The sequence below is a fragment of the Alosa alosa genome, chromosome 14, assembly GCF_017589495.1.
Source record: "Alosa alosa isolate M-15738 ecotype Scorff River chromosome 14, AALO_Geno_1.1, whole genome shotgun sequence".
Taxonomy (NCBI): Eukaryota; Metazoa; Chordata; class Actinopteri; order Clupeiformes; family Clupeidae; genus Alosa; species Alosa alosa.
Window position 1 is genome coordinate 15,113,224 of NC_063202.1, and position 12,922 is coordinate 15,126,145.

The following is a 12,922-nucleotide window of genomic DNA, read 5'->3' on the forward strand; positions in this document are numbered from 1 at the left end:
CGTGTAGGCAACGTGCTTTCTTTCCTTACACAATGACAGCTCACAGGCCCTCCTTGCCCCGCAGGCTGTTTCAACAATGGCAGCCTTCATATCAGAGCAGACAGTGGCTGTGAACACGCCGGTCGCCCGGCTCAGGTTACCCAGCAACCTAGCAGTGGAGTAAACACAAACAGTAAGCGGAGCGACTACTCCTCGCTGGTTTCAGACTACAGTAGCAATTACGCTTTTTACTGCCTGTCAGCCACTGAAAGGGAAGATGAGCAGATTGCTGAACACAATCGCAAGTGTGACAGTCGGTAGCTATCTGCACGAGCTGGAATCGGCTGGCTTCGAGAGAGCGTGCTCAGAGTACGACTGCTTGGAAGACTGGGTTGTGTGAACAAAGCTGAAACTCAGCAATTTCCTGTTTCTGCTGCAGTGCCTGTGAGAGTTAACCTTCGTCAGGGGCCTGGCAGCTCTGTGAAAGGGGAGGGCTGCTGAACAGACTTCATGTTTCCAAAATTTCATCTTCTGTAGCCTACTAAGACACTTAGTATTTTGTAGTGGAATGGCTCCAAGAAAAGAACACAAGACTTGGAGATAGGCCTACACATTTTTTTTTATTAAACAACAAGAGCCAAAACACAATTCATTGAATCAGTTTAACTACAATTGTGGAAGCAATGATAAATGATATATCTTTTTACAAACACCTAACAAACTTCAAGCACAACTTGTACAAAACTAAGTACATAGAAAACCTGAAACAAATATCAGCCAATCCATAATTGACTTAACAAAGTCGCTTACAAAAATGTAATAAAGATTTCAATAGCTTTTAAGTGAATCCACTGATTCAACAAAAAACATCAGTTTATGACACTTCAGATATAACAAAATTTAAATATACACACATATATATATATATAAATGTGTGTTTGGGGGGAAACTACAGAATCAAGACAAGTGAGACTCAGACATAACTTTGTTCATTTTCAACCAATTATTCTCGAACTTAAATATGGTGGACCATGCGCGCCATCGGAAGTGCAAGGAGCATAAGTGTACCACTGTAAGTGCTGTGTGTGTGTGAAAGAGGGAGTCTCCATGCACCGCTGACTAATGAGCCCCGCCATTGTGTCTGTGCCAGCCTCAGAGACGGCACTGCCCTTGGCCCACACAGGCCAGGCGGACCGCAGGGAGGGTGAAGTGGACCTTGTGTGCCATCCTCGACAAACCCAAATATCGGTTTACCCCTCTGTGTTTACCAAAGGTTTTAAAAAAGTAGGGGAAGTTAACAGCACTGGTTTCTCAGATCCCTCTGAAGTGTTCGAGGGGCTTTTTTCATCCTTCCTCCAAAGAAGTACAAAGACAGTCTCAGAGGAGTGAGCGACTGCTCCTCAAAAGAATTTAAAAAAGAAACCACTGACTGCACACAAAACTGGTCTTGGTTTAAATATGTACACAGCCTACCATGTCAAGCGTTCCCTTTTATTTCAGAAACATCTAATCAAACTCTCCCCCTCTGTCACAATAAACATACAGAATAAAAAAACATAGAGAAACATAGAGAAATTCCTTATCCCCAAAGTTGTCAGCTCTTGGCTTATCTGTTCTCCCCTGTACGGGCAAGGAGCGATCAATAATGCAGTACGTTGCTATAAAACATTCCCACTCCTACAAAAATATTTGGTAGCAAAATAGAATCTAGAATACAAAAAGTGAAAAAATCTCAGAAAATAAGCATGCATTACTGTTTCTGTATATGTATGTACAGAACACGTCTAGTTTGAATCAAGACGAGATTAAAACCCACAATGGTCCTGAGAGGAAGCTGTTTTGACAACATAACTCTGAACAAGGGCTAAACTTGGTTCATGGAATACTCACTGCACATAAACGGCAGGTGAGAGTACATCACTTTGCATGGAGAGGCACAAGACTGCCTTTCTCTGGTGCACGCAATTTCCTTGTTACTAGAACAGACAATGAGCAAACTGTGGCAAACTGTGTGATCTGGAGTTTCTCTGTAAGCCTAATGAGGAAACTTTGCAAATGTAACCAGGAAGTATTAGTGCTAAATAGGAGACTGAGGCAAGGCAAGCACTTCCGTCTATCACTTATCGATGAAGTAAGCACCATCTTCTCATCCCCCTCATAAAACACAGAGTATACTCCCCTCCCCACATGTGTACTGGCATAAGGGAGAGGTGTGTGTATATGTACAGTATAAGACATACTCAGAGCATAACGGTGCTCACATGCAGTTTTGATGCTATAAATATATAGACGGAATATATAAATATATACACTATATCATCTATCCTAGGCAGATCCTTTGCCAATCCACCTCCTCTGAAGCTGGTCATAGGACTGAAGAGAGACAATACTTAGTGGCTCGACTGCTAATGGCAACTGTTCTCAGTCTGAGAGCAAATGTCGGAACTTTTTTCACAAAAAAAAAAAAACATCTCCCTTGAAACAATGCAAGCAAGACAAAGGCAGTCAAAATCGTCTCAACCACTACAGAATGGCCAACATCTGAACAACAAATGCAAGCAAACACCAGATGGACAGTGGGTGGTCAGATTAGAGAGAGCAGACGCTGTCCTGTTTGATATAAGTGGACACAAGCTTGGCACAACTCCCCCCCCCAAAAAAACTGACAAAAAGTGACAGTTATGAGTCAGACCCAGACAGACAGCACCACACCTGTTCCGCACTTCAGAGAGGTTTCACTTCTGATTAGGTGTCTCAACGCAGGCACCCCTTCCAACAGTCATAAAGGGAGACTTAGGCTGCATGCAGAGAAGAGGCTTAATGCTTCACCTAGTGTGTGGCTAGACTGTAGCTACCTAAACATGGGGAAGAACAGCATGCCTTACAGGTTAAAGAAACAAAGACGTGACCACACACACACACACACACACACACACACACACACAGAATACACAATTGTTAAGAAAAATTAGAAAATTGATGCATCTATTTTTCTATACTGCTCAGGAGAGTAGAGAGTAAAAGTCTTTACAAGACATTCAAGACTTTACAAGAAATTAATTCACAACACTGGGCAATTGAAATCACAATAAAAAATACAAAAAATAAATGTATGAAACTTGGTACTGTACAAAAAACTGTTTCAACACTTAAAATTCAATGCTCTTAAAATTCTCACTAACTAGCACCACTACTCCAAATTAGGTATGCACAGCTAAAAAAATCATCTTTCTTTTTTTAAAACCTTATTGCTTGTATATAAACAAATCATGTAGTTCGCATGTGTATGAGCATTTTGGCACCACCTGCCAAAACAATTAATGTATTTAAAAATCAAATGATATGGACAATGTCAGGAAAAAAACACAAACAAACAAAAAAAGCATTATTTGTGATGTGCTTTCCCTGTTGCACATCACACACATCAGAATCAAAGTGCTCCTGAGAGTGGCCCAGGGAGGAGTGGGTGGAGGAGTGAGTGGAGGAGTGGGTGGGAGGTTGCTCTCTCCAACAGCCTCTTCCAGTCGCTTTCTTGGTTTGACAGTTTAGTTTTGGTCTGTACGTTTCCTGTCACTCTAAAGTGTGTGCGTCAGATAGTGGGTGTGTTATTTATGTGAGTGCTTGTAAACGGACTGTATTTATATGTGAGTGTTTGGTGTTTGGTGTGGTGTGCGTGCGTGTGAGTGTCTGTGGTGTGTGTGTGTGTGTGTGTGTATGTGTGTGTGTGTGTCTGTGCGTGTGCGAGATTATGATGTGCGCCTGTGCTTGTTGTGTGTATATGTGTGTATGTGTGTGTGTGTGTGTGTGTGTGAGTGTCGTCTTATGAGACACTGGAGCAGCGTATGCTCGGGGAGCCCATCTGAGTGAGCACTTTGTCCAGCCACTGCAGTGGCCCGTTGAGGTGCAGCTCGATCCAACAGGGGGTGCTGGTCACCGTCTGACGCCTGCAACACAAAACAGGAGAGCGCCCAGTTCATATCACAGGTCAGAGAACACTATCAGCTTAATACTGCACATACCACAGGAAGAGCCCAGCTCATATTACAAGCCTGAGGACACTGCTGATGTTAAATAGTTTAGAATCATTAGAGCACATGAAGAAACATCCGTCAAAAGACGCACACGACTGCCACTCACAGTCTTGGCACAGATGGTCTGTTCAGCTATTCTGTTTGACGTGTTTTAAAGTAAAATAGCGAATGTGAATGTAGCCTACTGCCTGGAAAGACATTTTATTTGGGAGGAATTGGAATGGTTCAGTTCTGCGTGGTACGCTCTCAGAAAGCCAGTCCTTAGAATGTCTCAATACACTATGACTATATGATTGCGTGAAAATAGATTAACACAACTCAATTTATTTACAGAAGGAAGAAACATTTACATTTACATTTATTTATTTGGCAGACACGTTTATCCGAAGCAACTTACAGCAATAGAATAACATTTAAGCATTTAACATTTAAGCTACAGAGCTACAGCTACAGCAATAGAATAAGTTGTAAGCTATTAACATTTAAGCTACAATTAGAGCAATAGAACAACATTTAAGCTATTAACATTTAAGCTACAATTAGAGCAATAGAACAACTTTAAGCTACAATGCAGAGGAGACTATACATAGGAATTACCACTGCATCTGTCAATACTGGTACTGGAGGATAGGGGTGCCTAAGTACTAGTCAAAGTGTTAGAATTAAGCAATAAATCCGAGAGGCCGTAGGTTACACTGATAGCTAAGGGGCGTTATTAGGCACGATGCGCTAGCGGAACCCCCCTTAGCTGTTGCAGAATCAGTGTAACCTATGGACTCGAGTGGCTTATTGCTTTTCTAAAACTGTTACTATAAATACCTAGCAAAGTTTCATAAAGTAAAGGCACAGCAACTAGAAATGAAACCGATTTATTCATAGGTAATCACTCTTCCGCCAAGAAATAGATTTCCTCTATCTGAAGCCAAGCAACGTCGAGATGCAGCTACTTTAACTTTTGTATCAGCGCAGTAATATAGAACGAAATGTCGTCAAGGTGTATGTTTATGCTGCATTTTACAACGGCATCGAACGTGATTCAGCCAATCACAATCAAGGACCAGAACTATTAGTTTTAGAAGAGGAAGTAGAGGAGGGAAGTGGAGGAAGTAGAGGAGGGAAGTGGAGGAAGTAGAGGAGGGAAGAAAGGGAAGTGGAGAAGAAGTAGGTAGAGGAGAGAAGAGCATGGTAACAGGAAGTGTGTATCAGGAGTGTGATGTGAAACATGTGAACATGTGAAACAAGAGTGATGGTTAATCAAAGCTGATCGAGGCTAAACTAAAGCTCAAGCCTGAACCAGGCTCAAGAGCACGCATGGAAGTGGAAAAAGTACCATTTACAGAGAATGTCCTGGTTCACTTGACTTCATCCCCACTGCTGAGACCAATCCCTGGCCTTGTACCAGTCAAGGGCACACAAAGCCACTGCACTGCTGCCAAAAATGTGCAAAAATGCTTAAGAGTCCGTATGAGTGCTCTGCAGAGAATTCCAGGCATTCTGTGTGTGTGTGTGTGCCACCTAACCCTCCCTCTGCTCCACTGAGGAGACTTCTCAGTCTGGGGGCACTGGGCTGCAGGGGACACAGAACTGCCTGGACCTGACCCCTCTCTCTCTCTATCTCTCTCTTCTCTCTCTCTCTCTCTCACACACACACACACACACACACACACACACACACACACACACACACACACACACACACATGCAACCACGCACACACGCACGTCCCTCACAGGGACCGAGGCTGGTGCCAAACAGAGGCTCCTGCATTCCTTCCTCCTTACGCAACACTCCACAGCCGCCCCCACTCTCCAGCCGAGTCACGTCTCAGGGAGCACTTTCCTCTCCTATTCTCTTTTCTCTCTCCACTCTTCTTCCCTTTTTCCTCTCTTTCATCTCACCCCTCCTTTCTCTTCTGTCTCCACTCCTCTCTCTCTCTTTCTCCTCTCCTCTGTCTTTCCTCTCATCACTCTCCTCTCCTCTCATCTCTCTCCTCTGTCCCTCCTCTCATCTCCTTCTCTCGTCCAGAGCCACACGTCGGGCCAGTGCTCCTTACAGACCCTTGAACGTTACACTCAAAAGGCCCTCCCCCTAGAGCAGCGGGCCACAATTGTCCTGGAGTGACCGGTCTTAACGGCTGCCTCTTCCTCTGAGCTAAGTAAAACCCACTTGAACAGCTGCCATGAGGCTGCCTCCCTCATCCAGCGGCCAACAGGCCGGCAGTAAATCCAGCTCCCCAAGCCCGTCCCTCCCCGCTGATTACATCTCCATGCACGGACACATAGACAGCTACAGTCACACAGGAGGAGGACGGGGGAGGGAGAGAGAGAGAGAGAGAGAGAGAGAGAGAGAGAGAGAGAGAGAGAGAGAAAGAGAGAGAGAGAGAGAGAGGAGAGGGAGAGAGAGACAGAAAAGAATGAGGATAGAATGTAAAAAATGGAGAGTGGAAGAGAGACAGAGTATGACAGAGGGACAGAGAAGGAGAGAAGGACAGAGAGAGAGAAGGAAAGAAAGAGAAGACAGAGATGGAGAGAGAGAAGGTGAGAGAGGACAGAGATGGAGAGAAGGACAGAGAGAAGGAGAGAGAAGGACAGAGATGGAGAGAGAGAATGAGAGAGAGGACAGAGATGGAGAGAAGGACAGAGAGAAGGAGAGAGAGGACAGAGAGAATGAGAGAGAGGACAGAGATGGAGGGAGGGACAGAGAGAATGAGAGAGAGGACAGAGATGGAGAGAAGGACAGAGAGAAGGAGAGAGGGACAGAGAGTATGAGAGAGAGGACAGAGATGGAAAGAGGGACAGAGAGAATGAGAGAGAGAATACAGAGATGGAGGGAGGGACAGAGAGGATGAGAGAGAGAATGAGAGAGAGGACAGAGATGGAGGGAGGGACAGAGAGAAGGAGAGAGAGGACAGAGAGAATGAGAGAGGACAGAGAGAATGAGAGAGAGGACAGAGAGAAGGAGAGAGAGGACAGAGATGGAGGGAGGGACAGAGAGGATGAGAGAGAGGACAGAGAGAATGAGAGAGAGGACAGAGAGAATGAGAGAGAGGACAGAGAGAAGGAGAGAGAGGACAGAGAGAATGAGAGAGAGGACAGAGAAGGAGGGAGAGGACAGAGAGGATGAGAGAGAGGACAGAGAGAATGAGAGAGAGGACAGAGAGAAGGAGAGAGAGGACAGAGAGAATGAGAGAGAGGACAGAGAAGGAGGGAGGGACAGAGAGAAGGAAAAGACAAAGTATTTGGGAATAAGTGAGTGAGACCCTAAATGAGCAGATGGGCGGTCTGACTGACAAAGTGGACGGTGACCACAAAAAGGCACAAAATACGACCAGCAGGGAAATGAGTCTCTCCCCACAAGAGTCAAAAGTCATCATGCGTCCAACCGCAGTAGGCCCAGCATGTGGAAGATTGATTCCACTCAGTGAGGCTTGCTGCTGGGCAGATGGCAAATGAAGCATGACCTGGCTGGAGCTGTTAGAGTCGTATAAGTTTAGGTCCGTTCCTCCCTTCAGCTGAAGGTGTAGAGAGAGCAGAATATCTATGCAGTCGTGACAGGATGGAGGCCTCCCCAAACCACAATATCTCATAAAGATCTGATAGGGGAACCAGCAGTAGGGAAGGTGAGGTGGGGTGGGGTGTGCTATATACCACAGACGGAAGAGAAAAACAGAATAAGAATATGTGAGAGAGAGGGGGAGAGAGAGAGAGAGAGAGAGAAGAAACAGACACTGGGAAAGTAGATAGGGAGAGCAGGAAGGAGGGAGAGGAGAAGATGGAAAGCAACTGAGGAAATGAGAGCAGAGCGATTCGAAGAGTGGTAGTGAAAATGAGAAAAGACAGAGAGAGACAGATAAAGAGAGAGAGAGAGAGTGAGGGAGAGAAAGTGAGTGAGGGAGGGGGAAAAAAGGAATAGTGCAAGTGGGCGTCTGCTGAAACCAGAGCTGGCACTTAAGTGTCTCCACATGTGGTGGGGCCGTCTGAGACCCGACTCGGGGCCACTTTCCCCAACCCAGCTCCACTACCCCCCCACCACCTCACCCCAGCCTCCCATTTCAGGGCCCCCACTCCACTCCAGCCCAGCTCCAGCTCCCTGGTTGAAAGCCACAACTGGCTCTGATTAGGGGCTGGCCAGTTCCTGCCTGAGCAAACAATGAGATTACTCACAGCCCTGAGCGGGAAAGGGGAGGGCTGCTGGCTTGGGGTGTGTGTGTGTGTGGGGGGGTGGAAAGTCTGATGACCCTGAGAGCAGGGCAGGGCATGTGTGCGACCCGCTCAGTGGTGTGACACACTTACAGACTCCCAACAGGGAGAAGCGGGAACTTTGGGTAGACATAAGCGGTCCTGGATACAAGAAGCAGGTGTGAATCCGTGTGTGTGTGTGTGTGTGTGTCCTCACCTGTACTCTGCACCCCAGCCCTTGACGAAGCTCATGCGGATGGTGCACATCCGGGTCAGCTGGTAGACGGCCTCAAAGCCCTGATTCACCGACTGGGCCAGGAGGGCCGCAAACTCCTGGTTGTTGAAGATCTTCAGGTTGCAACCTACAAGCACCCACACACACACACACACACACACACACACACACACACACACACACAAAGTGAGATGACTCTGAATGAGTGTTTCCCAAAAGTGCACTTTGTTAACATTGTTTATTGAGTATCTGTATAGTCGGTGGTTGGCATGAGACAAGTGGCGCCTGTCTGAGTCTTATCAGCTGAAGGTCTGGGCTTGCTGGACCAAGCCTTCTTCCTGGTAATCTAACAAGCTCGGATATCCATCAGCCGCAACAGTGAACCACAAACCCAACACAAACAAACAACTGCAGGCACTACATAATAAACCACAACAACAAACAAATCTCCTGTGCACACAGAAGGCTAAATTTAGAGAGTATTTCTGTATCAACTAAACGCTTGGTATGAATTCTCCCCGACCTGGGGTCTCTAAGTCAGACCAAGAGCCAGCTCACCTGGGGGGATCTTGCAGACGGTGGCAGGATGCCAGCCGTAGCGCTGGTTGCAGCTCTGGGGTTTGGATAAAGATGGCGCTTGTCAGCGAGGCATCGGTAAACACCTCCCCAATCGATGTAGTATAAAACGCACACCCCGACCTTAGTAGAAGACACAAACACAAAAAAGAGAGAGGTCCAGGCAGTGAATGATTATGTTTTTTTTTTTGTTTGTTTGTTTACAACGGTATACTCGGGAGACGCTACTCTTACCACAACTGGAATACTGGACTTACAAAGTTACAACAGATTTGTTGGTCAAGAAGTGTCTGCTAAATGTTATATAATGTAATTTGTACCAACAAGCAGACAATAAAAAGAAAAAGTGTGTGCATATGGTGTGAGTGGGAGAGGAGAGAGAGAGAGAGAGAGAGAGAGAGAGAGAGAGAGAGAGCACACTACATATACAACTGTGACAGAAAGTGGAGTGACCACTGAGCAACGCCCACACACACACACACACACACACACACACACACACACACACACACACACACACACACAGACACCCACACCCACACCCACACACACGCACACACACACACACACACACACACACACACACACACACACACACACACACACACACACACAGTGTATTGATGAAGTGTAAATGTTTGTAATGTTTGTAATGTTTGTATATGTTTGTTTGTTTACTTTTTTGTAATTATTATTATTCCTGTGAACGCTTTTGGCAATGCATCATATGATTTGTCGCACTAACAAAGCATATTTGAATTGAATTGAATTGGAGAGAGAGAGAGAGCACACTACATATACAACTGTGACAGAAAGTGGAGTGACCACTGAGCAACGCGCCCACACGCACACACACACACACAGTCAGGTTAGGATTCGTGGAAGGTCTCGCCCACACGCTGGTTCAGCTCGTAGTAGGAGATGGAGCACCAGAAGGCCGGCTCGCAGTATGTCACTGGCTGCAGGTCTACACACACACACACAGTCAGGTTAGGATTCGTGGAAGGTCTCGCCCACACGCTGGTTCAGCTCGTAGTAGGAGATGGAGCACCAGAAGGCCGGCTCGCAGTATGTCACTGGCTGCAGGCTCACACACACACACACACAGTCAGGTTAGGTCTCGTGGAAGGTCTCGCCCACACGCTGGTTCAGCCTGTAGTAGGAGATGGAGCACCAGAAGGCCGACTGCAGTATGTCACTGGCTGCAGGCTCACACACACACACACAGTCAGGTTAGGTCTCGTGGAAGGTCTCGCCCACACGCTGGTTCAGCTCGTAGTAGGAGATGGAGCACCAGAAGGCCGGCTCGCAGTATGTCATTGGCTGCAGGTCTACACACACACACACAGTCAGGTTAGGTCTCGTGGAAGGTCTCGCCCACACGCTGGTTCAGCTCGTAGTAGGAGATGGAGCACCAGAAGGCCGCTCGCAGTATGTCACTGGCTGCAGGCTCACACACACACACACACACACACACACACACACACACACACACAGTCAGGTTAGGTCTCGTGGAAGGTCTCGCCCACACGCTGGTTCAGCTCGTAGTAGGAGATGGAGCACCAGAAGGCCGGCTCGCAGTATGTCACTGGCTGCAGGTCTACACACACACACACACACACACACACAGTCAGGTTAGGTCTCGTGGAAGGTCTCGCCCACACGCTGGTTCAGCTCGTAGTAGGAGATGGAGCACCAGAAGGCCGGCTCGCAGTATGTCACTGGCTGCAGGTCTACACACACACACACACACACACACACACACACACACACACACACACACACACAGTCAGGTTAGGTCTCGTGGAAGGTCTCGCCCACACGCTGGTTCAGCTCGTAGTAGGAGATGGAGCACCAGAAGGCCGACTCGCAGTATGTCACTGGCTGCAGGTCTACACACACACACACACACACACACACACACACAGTCAGGTTAGGATTCGTGGAAGGTCTCGCCCACACGCTGGTTCAGCTCGTAGTAGGAGATGGAGCACCAGAAGGCCGGCTCGCAGTATGTCATTGGCTGCAGGTCTACACACACACACACACACACACACACACACACACACACACACACACACACACACACACACAGTCAGGTTAGGATTCGTGGAAGGTCTCGCCCACGTTGGTACCACTGATACCACTGTACACACAGACACAGACACACACACACACACCAAACACACAGGGTCAGAGGCGCGAAAGGTCTCGCAGTACGTCACCGGCTGCAGGTCTACACACACACACACACAAACACACACACACACATACACAGTCAGGTTAGGTCTCGTGGAAGGTCACGCCCACGTGTTGTTTCAGCTTTAGGCAGACTCACAGTACCACAGGTACACACACACACACACACACACACACACACACACACCAACCACACACACACACACACCAACCACACAGGGTCAGGGTCAGAGGCGTGGAAGGTCTCATAGTACGTCACTGGCTGCAGGTCTGAGACGCCCAACCCAGGGGAGACACAGGCAGCGATCAAGACAAAAACAGCAGAGAGGGAAAAATAACAGTGAAAGTGAGACAGAGTGAGAGAGAGAGAGAGAGAGTGAGAGAGAGAGAGAGAGAGAGAGAGAGAGAGAGAAAAGAGGGAGGATAAGAGAAGGGAAATGACACAATGATGTCAATGTTTAACGTCGATTCCCAGAAACAGAAACCAGGCACCACTGGAAACGCTGCCATCTCTTGGACCCCAACAGCACCAAGCAGCGGCAGCGAGCAGTGAGGGCAAATTACAGGCTTCCAGCCCAGCTTCCATAAACAGCAGTGCAGTTCCTGTAATTGCCTTTAAAAATGGCCTGACTGATTCAGCACTCAATGGCCATCTTTGAAGCCTCTCCTCCTCCTTGGGAAGTCGCCTGTTTGTTGTTTCAGCAGCGGCTTGGAGGCCCTCTAGACACCCCAGTGATTTTTTGGAGGCCGACGCTAATCAACAGGATATTATTATTAGTGTAAGTGTAGGAGGCCTTTATCTCGGTGCCACAATGAGATCAGATGTGTGTGTGTGTGTGTGTGTGTGTGTTTGTATGTGTGTGGGTGTGTGTGTATGTGTGTGTGTGGGTGGATGGACGAAAGACAAAAGGTTCATTGACTGAATGCTTCCTCTGTGCTATCCACACGGCTTCCAAAAGAGGAGGAACATAGACCTCATCCGCTTGCCAAAATACATTCTCTTACACATGTGTGAAAGCACAGACACACACACACACACACACACACACACACACACACACACACACACACACTCAAACAGACGCATATGGACAGACGTTCCTGCCTTCGAGAGGCTCAATACGAAAGCAAACAATACACTACTCAATCCAACCATTTCTCACATGTCCATTTGAAGAACACACACACACACACACACACACACAGAGACTCAGCAGCAGCTCACCTAAGTTACTGTGCGTTGGAGACACTGGACTTGGTGAAAGGTTCGGTGAGCCTGCAACAAAACAAAACACAATTCAACGTTACTCAAGTTTGGCTTTTCATTATTCTCAATAGTTACTTTGTGTTCTACTGCGTCCTATGTTCCTATGTTGTTTGTTTGTTTGTTGTTTGTCTGTGTTCTACTGCGTCCTAGGACATGTTCCTATGCTGTTTGTTTGTTTGTTTGTTGTTTGTTTGTCTATGTTCTACTGCGTCCTAGGACATGTTCCTATGCTGTTAGCAACTTAGTTGTTTGGCAATAGGAAATTGCATTGCAACAAACAAAGTTGCTAACTTAGTTAGCAACTATGGTTTTGGGAAACGCACCCCAGAGTACCTTAGAGCATAAAGCATCCAGGTAGGAGTCCTGGAGCCACAGGTGTGCTTATGTAACAATAGCCAGCTGGTACTAGCTGTGTATGTACATAAACCTCCCTCCAAACCCCTTAAGAGACATGCTA

General features: G+C 47.1%; 1 protein-coding gene across 1 annotated transcript in view; it reads right to left on the bottom strand.

Annotated features, from left to right (window-relative positions):
* Positions 1 to 578: 578 nt before the first annotated feature.
* Positions 579 to 12,922, bottom strand: part of smad3a (SMAD family member 3a) — a 24,627-nt gene continuing 12,283 nt past the window's right edge. Inside the window, 9 exon segments of the mRNA XM_048263704.1 lie at positions 579 to 3,923; positions 8,406 to 8,550; positions 8,982 to 9,036; positions 9,038 to 9,122; positions 9,900 to 9,966; positions 10,262 to 10,330; positions 10,531 to 10,599; positions 10,796 to 10,891; positions 12,424 to 12,474. Coding sequence (XP_048119661.1) covers positions 3,800 to 3,923; positions 8,406 to 8,550; positions 8,982 to 9,036; positions 9,038 to 9,122; positions 9,900 to 9,966; positions 10,262 to 10,330; positions 10,531 to 10,599; positions 10,796 to 10,891; positions 12,424 to 12,474 — 761 coding nt within the window. The 3' untranslated portion in view covers positions 579 to 3,799.